Source organism: Branchiostoma belcheri, unplaced genomic scaffold (assembly GCF_001625305.1).
Source record: "Branchiostoma belcheri isolate BF01 breed outbred unplaced genomic scaffold, Haploidv18h27 scaffold77, whole genome shotgun sequence".
NCBI classification, from domain to species: domain Eukaryota; kingdom Metazoa; phylum Chordata; class Leptocardii; order Amphioxiformes; family Branchiostomatidae; genus Branchiostoma; species Branchiostoma belcheri.
This window is the reverse complement of record NW_017804431.1, coordinates 1298974-1311754: the sequence shown is the minus strand read 5'-3', so window position 1 is coordinate 1311754 and position 12781 is coordinate 1298974. Positions and strand designations below refer to the sequence as shown.

General features: G+C 41.0%; 1 protein-coding gene across 4 annotated transcripts in view; it reads left to right on the top strand.

Moving 5' to 3' along the window:
* LOC109485617 (proto-oncogene tyrosine-protein kinase ROS-like) overlaps positions 1-12781 on the top strand; it is a 48905-nt gene that overhangs the window by 6650 nt on the left and 29474 nt on the right. For 2 of the 4 annotated variants that reach the window (XM_019789306.1, XM_019789303.1), the window contains exon 9: positions 9621-9815. In XM_019789306.1, the coding sequence (XP_019644865.1) occupies positions 9621-9815 (195 nt within the window). Of the gene's footprint in view, positions 1-9620; positions 9816-9886; positions 9953-10024; positions 10091-12781 lie in introns of all 4 variants that reach the window. The other 2 variants (XM_019789305.1, XM_019789304.1) reach the window with 2 other exon arrangements.

Below are 12781 nucleotides of genomic sequence, written 5' to 3'. Positions count from 1 at the left end.
TGTAAGTGAGATTGTGCATCCCTGACTCCATCCTTCAATTGTTGGTTTTCTGGGTCCAGTTTAAGACCTTCCTCATATGCCATCTTGGCTTCCTCATATCGGCCCAGAAATGACAAGGCTGCACCCTTCCGAGAGTACCCCTGCAAGGTACAGTATAAGAGACATGAAGTACACGTGTGGGAAACATGTTCCTAATATAACACTAAACAATGGGTAGCAAATACACTAGTAATTCTTCTCATAATCATATAACAATATTAACATGCTTCATGTGAGGGCTGAATGCAAATGGCACATAACCCTTTCCAAATTCTGCAGACATACACTTGATTTTGTAATCACATCATGGAGCGAGTCACTAGGACACTGATTCACCAGCAAGGACTTACAATGCTATTTGATTCCCAGCTTCTCCTTACCTTTACCCAGTCAGGCTTCAGCTCGACTGTTTTGTTAGCGTCCACCAAGGCCAGCTCATAGTTAGAGGCCTTTGCCAGTGCGGCAGAGCGGTTACTATACAGGACATGGTTGGTGGGGTCTATCTTGATAGCCTCCCCATACAGTCTTATCGCCTCCTGTGTGTTCCCTGAAGTCAGAGCACGATTTCCTTGGTCCTTTAGCTCTGCTACCTGAGGAGAAAGGCAAACAACTATCACAATGTGATTGTGAAGAAAGGAGCAGACCTCATTGTGCCCTTTCATCAATTTATAAATACAATAAAACAACCCAATGAACTCATTCAGTAAACTGATAATGGCCTTCATGGAGCAGAGGACCCTCCAATTATAGGTTCTGGCAATGCTCCATGCCAACAGTATGTGTTTGTTCAAGATAACCATGTCCTGTACTAGAAAGTTCTAGTGTAGTAAATAATCATTTATTCCAGAGACACAACCTGAGCCAGGATAAACTGTCAATGAATTTCAATGTCAACAGTTATCACTCCTAGGAGCGTGCTTGTCCGCAAAATCATCATACAGTATTATCATTATGCAGATTTTCATGTTCTAGAAATTACTAACGTTATAAGTTGATGGGCCAGATTATCTTATTGCTGGTATACAACCCCGAATGCAGATGCATGTTGATGATTTTGAAAATTATAACTCTGCCTGATGACCTCAGAGAGAGCAACATGTTGTATACTAGTACTTGATCACAGTCTTCATACGAAAAGCATGTATCGTATCGTCGTCAGAAGTCTTGGATCATTCGCGACTGGAGTGTTTGCTTGAAGAGTAAACCATTCATGTCATTCGGTAGTATCACTACACACTAACATCACTAACGTTATGCACGGCGAAAGTGAAACCAGGATTTAACATTGAACTTGCGAAAATTAAACAATCAAATCATCATTTCGTCTACCCACAATATCAAGCAGATCTCGTGTGGTTGATGATCTAATTAACTCTGAAAACATAGTTAAGAGTTTTTGCGTTAGGCTGAGGCTAGTAGCTTGACATGTTTCTATCTACAAAGCGATCGCCTGGCTCGTGGCTAGCATGGCGGCCCCCCTCCCCACTTCCCTGTCCAGAAGAACTAAAAGGAGTGAAATCTGAAGCACAAAACCGGCACGGTTGAACTCTAACCGGCTCCCGGCCAAATCAACTGGGGAAACAGATTGTACATCTATGATTTGTAGATAAAACTAATACCATACCCACCTTCTTTTGCAAATCTTCCGCCATAGTCGAAGGTTTAGTATGGACTCAGTATGGACATGAGAATCTCGAAGTTTCCACGGAAATTAGCATATTATAATGTATTTGTGATCTGAGTGTTACTATTGGCTAGCGCGTATTGACGCACGTGACCGCTTTCCTCTGGCCTGCCTCGTGGCCCAGAAACAATGTCAGTGTGTGACATCGACAACGTTACAAGGTGTGGTCCCAACATTTCGGTTTTTCTTCCCATAGCAGAGTCTATTAAAACAGGCTTTACCAAACTCCTAATACGTAATTGAATAGGAAGCGAGAATAAAGCAGTGAACGGATCCTATTGAAGTCCTAGAGTTTATTGACATCAAGGACATTATAATGTCCATGAAAAGGAAGGTAAAAAAAAAAAACTTATTTGACATGACAGAAAAAAATAACGCCGCGCCCTACAAGTCTGCAAAGGAGGCCAATGAAAACCCCCGTTATATGTAACGTAAAATAGGTATTTTAGGCGTTTCGGCATTGCGGGATCCCGAAAAGTGGAAAATCCCGCGGGATTTTCCACTTTTCTCAGGACCTGTCAGCGGGGAATTTCATGATCCGTCACCAGTACATAGCTATGACTCACGTTGCCCTTTACGAAATATCACCCACACGCTCGCCACTATCTCCAAGCAGATGTATGACTCCAGCTTGAGTCATTTTACCTCACTTTGTAACGTTACGTCGGTAGTTTAATAGACGACAGTTACAGAACGTTGGAAAACGTAAATGACACTAGAAAGGTAACATTTGCAAGCAAATGCAATATGTTTACCTCAGGATGGTCTTGCCTACGATTTAACGTTATACCTTTATTAGGAAAGGAAAGGTAGAAGGATAGTTTGCTTATATTACTGACTTTTATATGCTGTTTATAGAGTAACATCAACGTTATAACTGGGGAATTTGAATGTTTTTGCCGTTGTGAGGCCAAGTTTAAAATCTGCCGGTCACTTTAATCAATGACTGCCGTTGTAAGGCCAAGTCTACCCGTCTGCCACTCAAAGATCATTACCATAGACTAGTCTTGTAGTGCCATGTATAGGAGATACTAGGATATATATAGTTACATACCACAGTACCAATGATTCACTCAGCACACACTCTTACCATGTTTGCAATTAGGCCACAGCATGTAACTTTAATCAATGACATCCTCTGCAGACTGCAAGTAAACTTCGAGTCTTTTTGACAGCTTTAGTTACAAAGGACTTTGCTGCGCTCATCTCACTACCTTATTACATTTTTGTAAATAGGAAACAGGACGTAGGCTGAAATAATAATGATGATAAGTTTATTATTATTACAAATACATGACAGAGGGCTAATTGTAAATACGTATATCATACAATGATATGAAGAACTAATTCCTACAGTAACTTTAGTCTTTATACTACAGTATACAAGATATATATCAAGCCAGTTTTGTTGGGTTTTACTTGTTCTTTTGATCGCCGAGCCAGTGAATATACCCACTTCTATAATAATTGTTCTTTGAAATTTTATATGAAAATCATTGCAATGATGATGAAAATCTACAGTTGTGTAAAATATTGGAACTACACACTCTATAAAACCTTAACTGTTACATATATTATGCAAATTTAACATACATAATGAATATTTACTGGCCAAAATGGAGATATAATGTGTTTCTAGAAATGGTTGTGATGTGTTGTATCCTTCTGTGGATGGCTGGGTTCAGCTCTGTTGGGTTCCTCTCCAGTTTCTCATGGACCAAGTTCTGCTTCCTTTCCTAGCAGAGGTCCAATCTTAAGAGTCTTATGAGGATACAAACAGGAGAGTAAGCATTTCAAATGTGATCAGAAACTGATATTATCCTTATTATGTTTAGAGAGATAACTTCACGGGATATGCATCATCGGGATACGGAATTTTTCGGGATAGGCGTACCGAAAAATCCCGCGAGATATCCGCGTGTGGTGCGAGATCTCCAAGTCTACCGCGGGTCCTGTCACCGATGGCGGCGTGCCAAATGTTTATTTTTACGTCCTGTCGGGCGATCTGGGCAGGGCCAATGGAGCACCCTGACGTCAGTCAACTTTGCCAAAATTTTTATTCACCGATAGCACAGGAGTGTATATTGTGTATGACGCGTTCCTCACGCGGTAATAGGTGAACTGCTACATTTTTACAAAGCTATTGTGCAGCGAAAAACTCACGAAAACTGTAAGAAAATAGCAGGAATGAATGTTTAATAACCCCTTCGTCTCCGGTGAGTTTTGGCAAATTTATAAACCTTCAAATGAAATGGGGCGTACCGGCTGTAGTAGTAGTTGTATTTCATTGTGACATCTTGTACTAAATTGGCTTGTTGAGGTCTACTCATCTTCTCATAAGCAGACTGCGTCAAGTAGTCTCTGTATTACGAAAATTAGGAACGTTTGCACATCAAAATCCCGCGGCAAGCGTCTCACCCCTCCCATGCAAACACGTACACATAAAATAAATAAAGTTTATAAACCCTTGCATCAACAATCAACGATCCGACCACGTCCATTGACGTACGTATTACCCTGAAAGCAAGTACTAGTACTTCCACGCGGCTGGCAAAAAATCTTCCGGTGGAAAAAGCATTCTCGTTCTCGATGTCACTTGTGAAAACGTTGGTTTTTTTTCAATGCCGCTTGCAGGACTGAGGCGGAAAATCGCTACAATCGCCAGGGCGGCCGGAGTCTCTGGGGCGGAGCATCGAGCCTTTGAGTTTGAAATCTTGCCGCCCAGCCAGTGGGCGGGTCCCCGTCTGTGTGCTGTGATTGGGCGCCGCGCGGTGATAGCTATGCTGCGTGCCGTTTCTATGGCAACGTGGCCCAGTCACAGAAATGTATCAATTCTTGTTCGTCGCTGATCGCAAACACAGCCAAGAGAGGCGTAAAGAACTTTTTAATTATGCTTCGCCCCCCCTCTTTTGTATAATGTTTAATCTCCCTTCCGCAGCTCCGTGCGTCGACCTCCCCTATCTAGGAGAAAAATGAACTTCTCGCGACATGGCACGTGGATGTGTTAGATTTTATATCTGAGATAGCGCGGGTCGGGTGACATCAAAAGCAGTACTTAGGGCCGTCCACATCGCAAGGTCAGACAGAAATTCTCGTACCAAGAAGGTTGTATTATTTTGTTATCGTTCTAAACATTATTAAGCCACTAAAATTTTCGATATTAAAAAAGAAATATTTGATTAATAACACTAGCCGTTTGTGCTAATGTTATCATCATGCATAATTTGGAAACAAACATGCGCCGCACCGTCTGTCTGTAAAAATCTTAGTCAACATGGTTCCCGAAAAATCCCGGGATATCCCGATGAATCCCGATTTGATGCTTATCCCATAAACTGTACTGTATTATCCCGAAAAAGATTGAAACTGTCTGACAAAACGACAAAATGTAATGTCACATCCATGTTTATATAAACGTAAACAAACGCCCCCCGGCCCCGCACCCACATTACAAAGTCGACAATAGTTACAGATGAACACAATTCTGTTTACTTTATTTTCAAAACGGCAGCAAGCCTAAATCTCTATACATACGAGATTCTATCAAGTCAGGAGCTAGTGTAAATTATGAGTGTTTTTTTTTTATTTGAGCCGGCGGTGACATGCAAAAAATTACACAAAGTCGCCGGCGTTCTGTGGAAATCTGCAGTCCTACTTGTGGATATTGAACCCAAAATCCCAATGCAATATTCTCTACTCGAGACTGGTATTCATATGACCGTATTTTACGAAGAAAAATGAAAACTTACCGCTGACATTGATTCACCGATCTCTTCTCGTGTCATACAAGGGCGGATGCCCATATTTGGAAAGCTCGGGTGCTCCGTGCGTAGCGCTAGGGTCATTGACCGCGGTTATCGAACACGCTGTTCCATTGTTCCATGGTTGTTCGAATGTTCCAAACGCGTTCTTTTTGTTCGATTTTTGGCTTAAAATGCAACTTTTTTCACCCATTTTTTGCAAATAAAGTCATTTTCTGACATCTATGTTGGCCAAAATGGCCAAGGTTCAATGTCTAACGTATCAACCTACTAGCATGCTGAATTTCATTTTCCTCCAAGCTCTAATTACGAAAATATGGACGTTTTTTAGGTGTTTGGAACGGAAGAGGAGGAAGAGGAATAGGAAATAGAGCAAATATAATATGTTTCCTTCGGTAAACATAATAACGTTATAAGGAATTGAATTGGTTCTTAAGAAGCTGTAGTAATGTAATAATTGACACTTGGAGATTTTAACAGGTATATTTGTGCAAGAGGTAAGTGAAGTTGTTTGCATTCACATACATTGTACGGTTTTATTATTCAAAGAAGGACAAGAGTCTTTTATCATTCTGTAAATACATGTATAATTAAAGAACAAAAAGGGTGTACAATACCCAAAACAGCAATTCAAATAATACTTCACAAAATAGCCAGAATTATATTTCAGTAAAAATACAGAAGTCCAAGTTCTTTATCATTACATTTCATTTTAATCAGTTCAGATTGCTGAACATTTGTCTTCTTTGCAAACTTTAAAATTTCTTAACAATTTGATTAAATTGATTAATTTGATTAAATTAATTCAAACTGGATAGATTTTTGATCCAGCACCCTTCATCAGTATTAGGGTAGTGAATGTTTACAAAGATTTTTTTGAAATGGGAAACAAGTACTAAATAAAGAAAAAAAGTCAATAGTTCTAAAGAGTGTTCTTAACAAAATAAACAAAAGGTAACTAACAAAAGTTCTAAAAAAAATTTCTAAAAAGTTTTAAAATTTCTTGTTTCAAAAAAGATAACAGAAGGACCATTTTGAGACCAATTAACCATTTTTTATCGTTAAAGAAGTAATTCTGAACATTTCTGTGTAAAACTAGTGTAAGATATTGTTTAGAGAAGAGGGCTAAAGTCCTGCTTACCTTATGTAACATTAACATTAACATGCACTTTGATCTTTGATCTGAGTGGATTTTACAATGCAGTAGTATTCTACAGTACGTGGCACCAGTAATGAACATTGTGGGCTCACAACAGACATTCATCCACAGCACATCTTTGTTTACTGGATAATTGATATTATTATTAAGTCTTCCTACATGTACATTGTAGTCATGAGAGTTTGTTTTCATTGAAGAGGTTCACCAGTCACGTAGAATTAACAGTTAGTAGAATATTCTTCAATCAGTGACTGTTTTTGTAAGGTAAAATCACGTACCTCCAAATTTTCGGTGTTGACTGTGCACCTGTTCACGGAGTGACTTAGTCTTGTGAGAACACGAGACTAGGTCGAGACTTGTGTGGATCTTGTTTGTTTTCAGTTTTGAATATGGTATGCATTGTTCCGGCATACCTGAATGTTCACTGCAGAGAAATTGTTTCCATTTCAAGGTGTGTTGCTTTGAGAATACATGAGTCTCATGTTATACTTGTTTACCACCATAACCATTTCATTGTGGCATTCTAGTATGAACAGCTCAGTAGTTCTGAAATATGGTGACTGTGTGTTTCATATAATCAGTCACAATCAGCTGTCCCTGTGGTGCCATAGCAACAGCACATGGCAGTATCGTGTCAGTAGTGATGTGTTTGAGGAATATTCCTGTCTTATCGAACATCTCCACACGGTTGTTTCCCATGTCTGCAACAATGACGTTACCTGCCATGTCTGTACAGATGCCACGGGGATGCTTCAGCTGACCTTCACCACTTCCCTCACCTCCAAGCTGGAACAGAAACTCTCCATCCTGTTTGTACACATAGATACAGTGATTGTCATAGTCTGATACAAGAATGTTCCCTTTCTGGTCCACAGTGATGTACCACGGATATGCCATCCTCTGCTGCCTTGAATGGCTTGATACCTTCAAGCCTTTTCCCTTCACATGTGTTCCATCCGGCCTGTACATGTACATGTACGTCTTCACTTTACCATGTCGGTTGCCGCCGTCTCCTTTGGTTTGTGTGATGAGGAGGTGGTTCATCCTGGTGTCCATGGCAACTCCTCTCCCCCACCCTGTATTCTGTAGGTCAAACTTCCCCAGCACCCTGCCCTGTTTGTTGTACTGTACACCAAAGTTAGCAGAGCTCCCAACCCACACACACCCCACCACCCACAGGTTCCCCTCCCTGTCCATGGCCACATCAAATGCTTCCATCTTCTGTCCACCTGACACGACTGTTGGGAACTCTCGGACAAATTCTCCCTGCAGGGTGAAGACTTGGATTCTCTGGTTCTCATCTGCAACAAAAATCTCCCCTTCATCTGACACTGTAACACCGTGTGGTTTCTTGAACTGTCCTGGTCCTGCTCCTTGTTCACCAAATGTCACCATCTGAGGCTGATGCTCCTCTTGTTCATGGTTACCATGGTGATGACCTGTACTCCCCTCTGCAGCCGCTCGGATTTGTGCAGATGGGAGAGACTGGTCCCTCACATGTCCTAATACTAGCACGGGGGTGCGTGCGGGCTGAAAGACAGCAGGAGTTGGTGCTGCTTTTCCTCTGTACTTTCCTACCACCTCTGTGAGAGTGGTTTGCTGACTAAGAAACACGACTCCTTTGAGCTGCAGTTCTTCTTCTGCTTGACGACAGGCAGCAGACAGTTTATCAACATCTGCCGACACTTTGTCTATTTCAGCCTTGCCCTTAATGTGATGTTGTTGTGATTCTCTCAAGAGTTCGTCTTTTCTCTCTTCGAGTTTCTGGAGCATTGTCTGCTTTGTTTGGTTGTAGGCCTCAGTGATGCTTTTGTCTCTCTGCTGCTTCTGTTTATTCAGGGTCTGCAGCTGTTGTTCCCTTAAGCTTCTTTCCTTTATGTTCTGCCCCTCATGGATCAAAGCCTGGACTATAGATTTCTTTTCCTCTGCAGCTTTTTTAAGGCCCGTGGTAGGATGTTCATCATGGCCTTCTTCTAAACACTTGCTACAAACTGGCAAGTCACACCGTTTACAGTAGAGCTTGACTTCCTTTGAGGGATGAAAACTGCACCTGTTTCCCTGTTTCCACTGGGGTTGCTTCCTTGTTTCCTGTGACAATATTGGTACAAAATGTAGGTTTCTCAGCTTTTCACACAGATCTCTAGCCATGCGATTGTCCGGCAAACCTGCAACCCCCTCGAATGGCACCACAACCTCATACCGACAGATTGGGCACTGGAAAGTCTCTTCCTCCCCTGCAACACTCTGTAGACAGTCCTGACAGAAGGTGTGCTGACAGGGCAGCACCTTGGGCCTGGTGAACAGCTCCAGGCAGATTCTACAGGTCACATCTTCTTGAATCTCTCCCGGAAAACTTGATGCAGCCGCCATGATTTTCTTCCTAATGCTTACGTGGCAGCCTCGCCCCAAGTCAAAGTCCAGGTTGTGTACAGGGCCAGTCCAATAGTTAATGATACAACAGCCTGTTTGAGTACATACATGTACCTTTAGACTTTTAATATGATAACACAGGTAAACAGCTTTTCGGCTACCAATTACACAGTAACAGAGTTAGGCAGCAGTGAGAAAGTCAATCATTAGCACACTGAAGTAGCCATCTCACTAACAATTGCTTACAGAATTAGGCAGCAGGGAGAAAGTCAATGCCAAAGTTTGCATATCTATTATATCTATTATTATCTATATCTATTATGTTTACCTTAAAATTCACAGAAAGAAAATATATTGTTTTTGCTTAGTTCCTTTTTGAAGGACAATTGGAACCTGTCACCATATAATGAATATGCTTGAATATGCTTGAGTAAAAACAAACAGAGCAGTAGTTTGTTAGGCTAGAGCATGTGATGGTAAACATAATATATATTATGCATTTGTTTGCAGATGCTGTTTCCAGTTTTCATTATACTTGTCCAGTTAAGCATCGTTTTAAATCAAACAACCAACAAGTTAAATTTGTTTTATTACTTCTCCATCTCAGACCCTCCACAAAGGCGCGACCGACCAAGAAAAGGGAGACTTCCTTAAAGAAGCCCACCTGATGAGTCAGTTCAAGCACGGCAACATCGTGGCTCTCCGGGGGGTCTGTCTGGACAACAACCCACAGTACATCATACTGGAGCTCATGGACCAGGGGGATCTTAAGTCTTACCTACATGCCAACAGGCCCAACCCTGTAAGTACAACATACATGTACACGCACACACACAGACACACACACACACACACACACACAACCCTCAGTACATCATACTGGAACTCATGGACCAGGGGGACCTCAAGTCTTACCTACACGCCAACAGACCCAACCCTGTAAGTACACACACACACAGACACACAGACACACAGACACACACACACACACACACACACAACCCACAGTACATCATACTGGAACTCATGGACCAGGGGGATCTCAAGTCCTACCTACACGCCAACAGGCCCAACCCTGTAAGTACTCACAGACACACAGACACTTACAGACACACACACAGTACATCCTACTGGAACTGCTATATGCATGTATAGCCTTATTTAATATACTAAATCCATAACTACAATACAGTTAAATGACTGTATATTAAGTAATATTGTTACAAGAATTCTACAACAAAAGAAACACCACAGAAAGAGAATTATCTTAAACATGTACCTAGTACTACTATGATAATATTCCTTGTCATTTTGCTCGATATAGGTGAAGTAGATAAAGCTACACCTTAATAAGAAACCCTTGATTACAACAACACAGTTACATAACCTTACAGGAAATCACCATACAGTAAAATACTTGTTCCTGGACAGTAGATTTTCATTCTTGGATGTTTCTTGCAAGCTGGTGTGTTATGCCAAAGGGTGGTTATGCTGGCTATACTGATGCTGATACAGATTCTTAGACATATTATCTTAGCAATCAAATTAATGCAACTTGTGGGTAATTATCATGGTAAAATTCTCTGGGATTAATGTATTCTACAGAAGAGTATTTAGTATATTATATAAAGTGCAATTTTATATGTTAAATCAGAAGTCCCTAGCATCAAAGTGAGCCACCAATAGTAATTTTTTACCATTTTCGCATGCGCGAAAATGGTAACTCAGACGAGATTGAGATTGGATCAACGGATGGATGGATCAACGGTTCCACCCTTCAACGGCCATGCAGACATGCTAAGTCACCGCATGTCGCTAGATGTCGTTGTTGCGACGGCCATGCAGACATGCTGAGTTGCCGCATGTCGCTAGATGTCGTTGTTGCGAGTGCACTTTTTACCATTTATGCCTTGGACGTTTGTATACTTTCCATTATGGTTGCTAATTTCAAAATCATAGTTCTATTAATGTTGCATAACAAAGCTGCTGACAAAACAAACTTAATTTGTCTTGAACAATAACTTGATTTTATTATTTGCCAAAAATGTTGATAAAGACATGTCTATAATCAAGGATTCACAGTAATCAAGGATTTTAATAAACTGCATAAATTATGTCAATGAGCATTAGCAGTGTGGATTAGTCTAGATGTTCAGATTTCCATTAGCCGGCAGTCCAGAGGGTCACACGTCCGACCAATCAAGGCGCTGCAGGCAAAGCTTATTAAAAAGCCTCCTTTTCAGGCGTTCCCGGATCGGTGTTTTGTGTGTGTGTGTGTTGGGGGGGGGTGTATTTTCTGACCAAAACGTAGATCGCACGCAATAGAAGCTCCGGCCTACATAGCTGTCCGTGGAACTATTGATATTACCTGGGTGCCTAACTTTCACCAACATGTCTTTTGTATTTAGGAAATTAATTAATTAATGAGTGAGTGTTTAATTAACTTAAATAGGTATTGCATTGTTTGGCAAGGTATTTTCCATTGACAATTTTTAATAGATCAGGTTGATCAAATGATATAATGTAAACAATTATATATGATTAGTAAAAGATGACTTTTTAAGTTCTCTTCGAGTATTATTTTAGGGTTGAATCAGGGTCAACGCGAAAAAAAATCATGATCCGGTGATCGGACATCATGCCCCCCCGCACACTTCATGTATTCAGTGTTCTAAATACCCGTCTTCAGTCTGCAATTTGCAGATAGATTCTCAAGATTTCAGGATAAAATTACACAATCTGCAATTTGAAGAATGAAAAAAAGAAAGCCATAGGCGACAATTCTCCGTGAAGTATTATATATTGCAACAAAAAGAAGTAGCCATTGGCGACAATTCTCTGTGAAGTGTGATAAATCGAACAAAGAAAAATTGTTTAAACGCGCGTCGGCTCAGTCATCTTAAGACGCAACAACCAATCAGAGATGCGAGATGCCTACACGTGACGCGGGAAGGGCGCGCGATGCCCGAAATATTTTGCGTCAATATTCAGCGCCGTGATTCAAGAGATTAATACCCGGAAACAATTTTTTTCTGTTTTGTAACGCATTAACATGCATTTACGCTAATCTAGTATGATTCAGGGTTACTTTTTTTTAACCTTGCCATGGCCAGATTATCTAAAGATGTGTGTATTGTGTGTACAATCTATAGAAAGAGGAATGTACATCAGGTCCGATCATCCGATTTTCACGTTTCGGTTTTTTGGACTCGGTTCATGAACGTATTTTGGTTTGGCTCCTGGAATGTGCAAAAAAATGACTCCCGGGACTGTCTACAGGGAACACTCGCACATTCGCGGTGTATCAGGACAGCGCGACAGGTCGTCATTAGCGCGGTAACAGTTGCATAAACGGACGAAACCATTTCAAAGAAATGGGGATGTTTCGAAAATAAGCATTTACTCCAATATCAAAACAGCTACGGTAAAAATAAAAAGACGTGCATCATCCCGGACATAATGCAACACCACATGCGAAATTACACAGAAATGCGACGTACGGAAGAATGCGTTTTGGCTGCGAACATCTTCCAAAAAACTTGGCATCTCTTAACCATGGGCAAAAACATACTGGAACCACTTATAAAAACCACCCCGTATCTGCATGAACTTTTTTGAACCCCACTGCTATTCCAAACTAACGCGTTTTTCTGGACCATTCCAATTCGCCTCGTAATTGTAGGGGTGCGTCTGCGATATTACATTGACCGCGAAAGCAGCAACGGCAAAAATACACATTCGTGCATCAACACGGGCATGCCCGCAGAC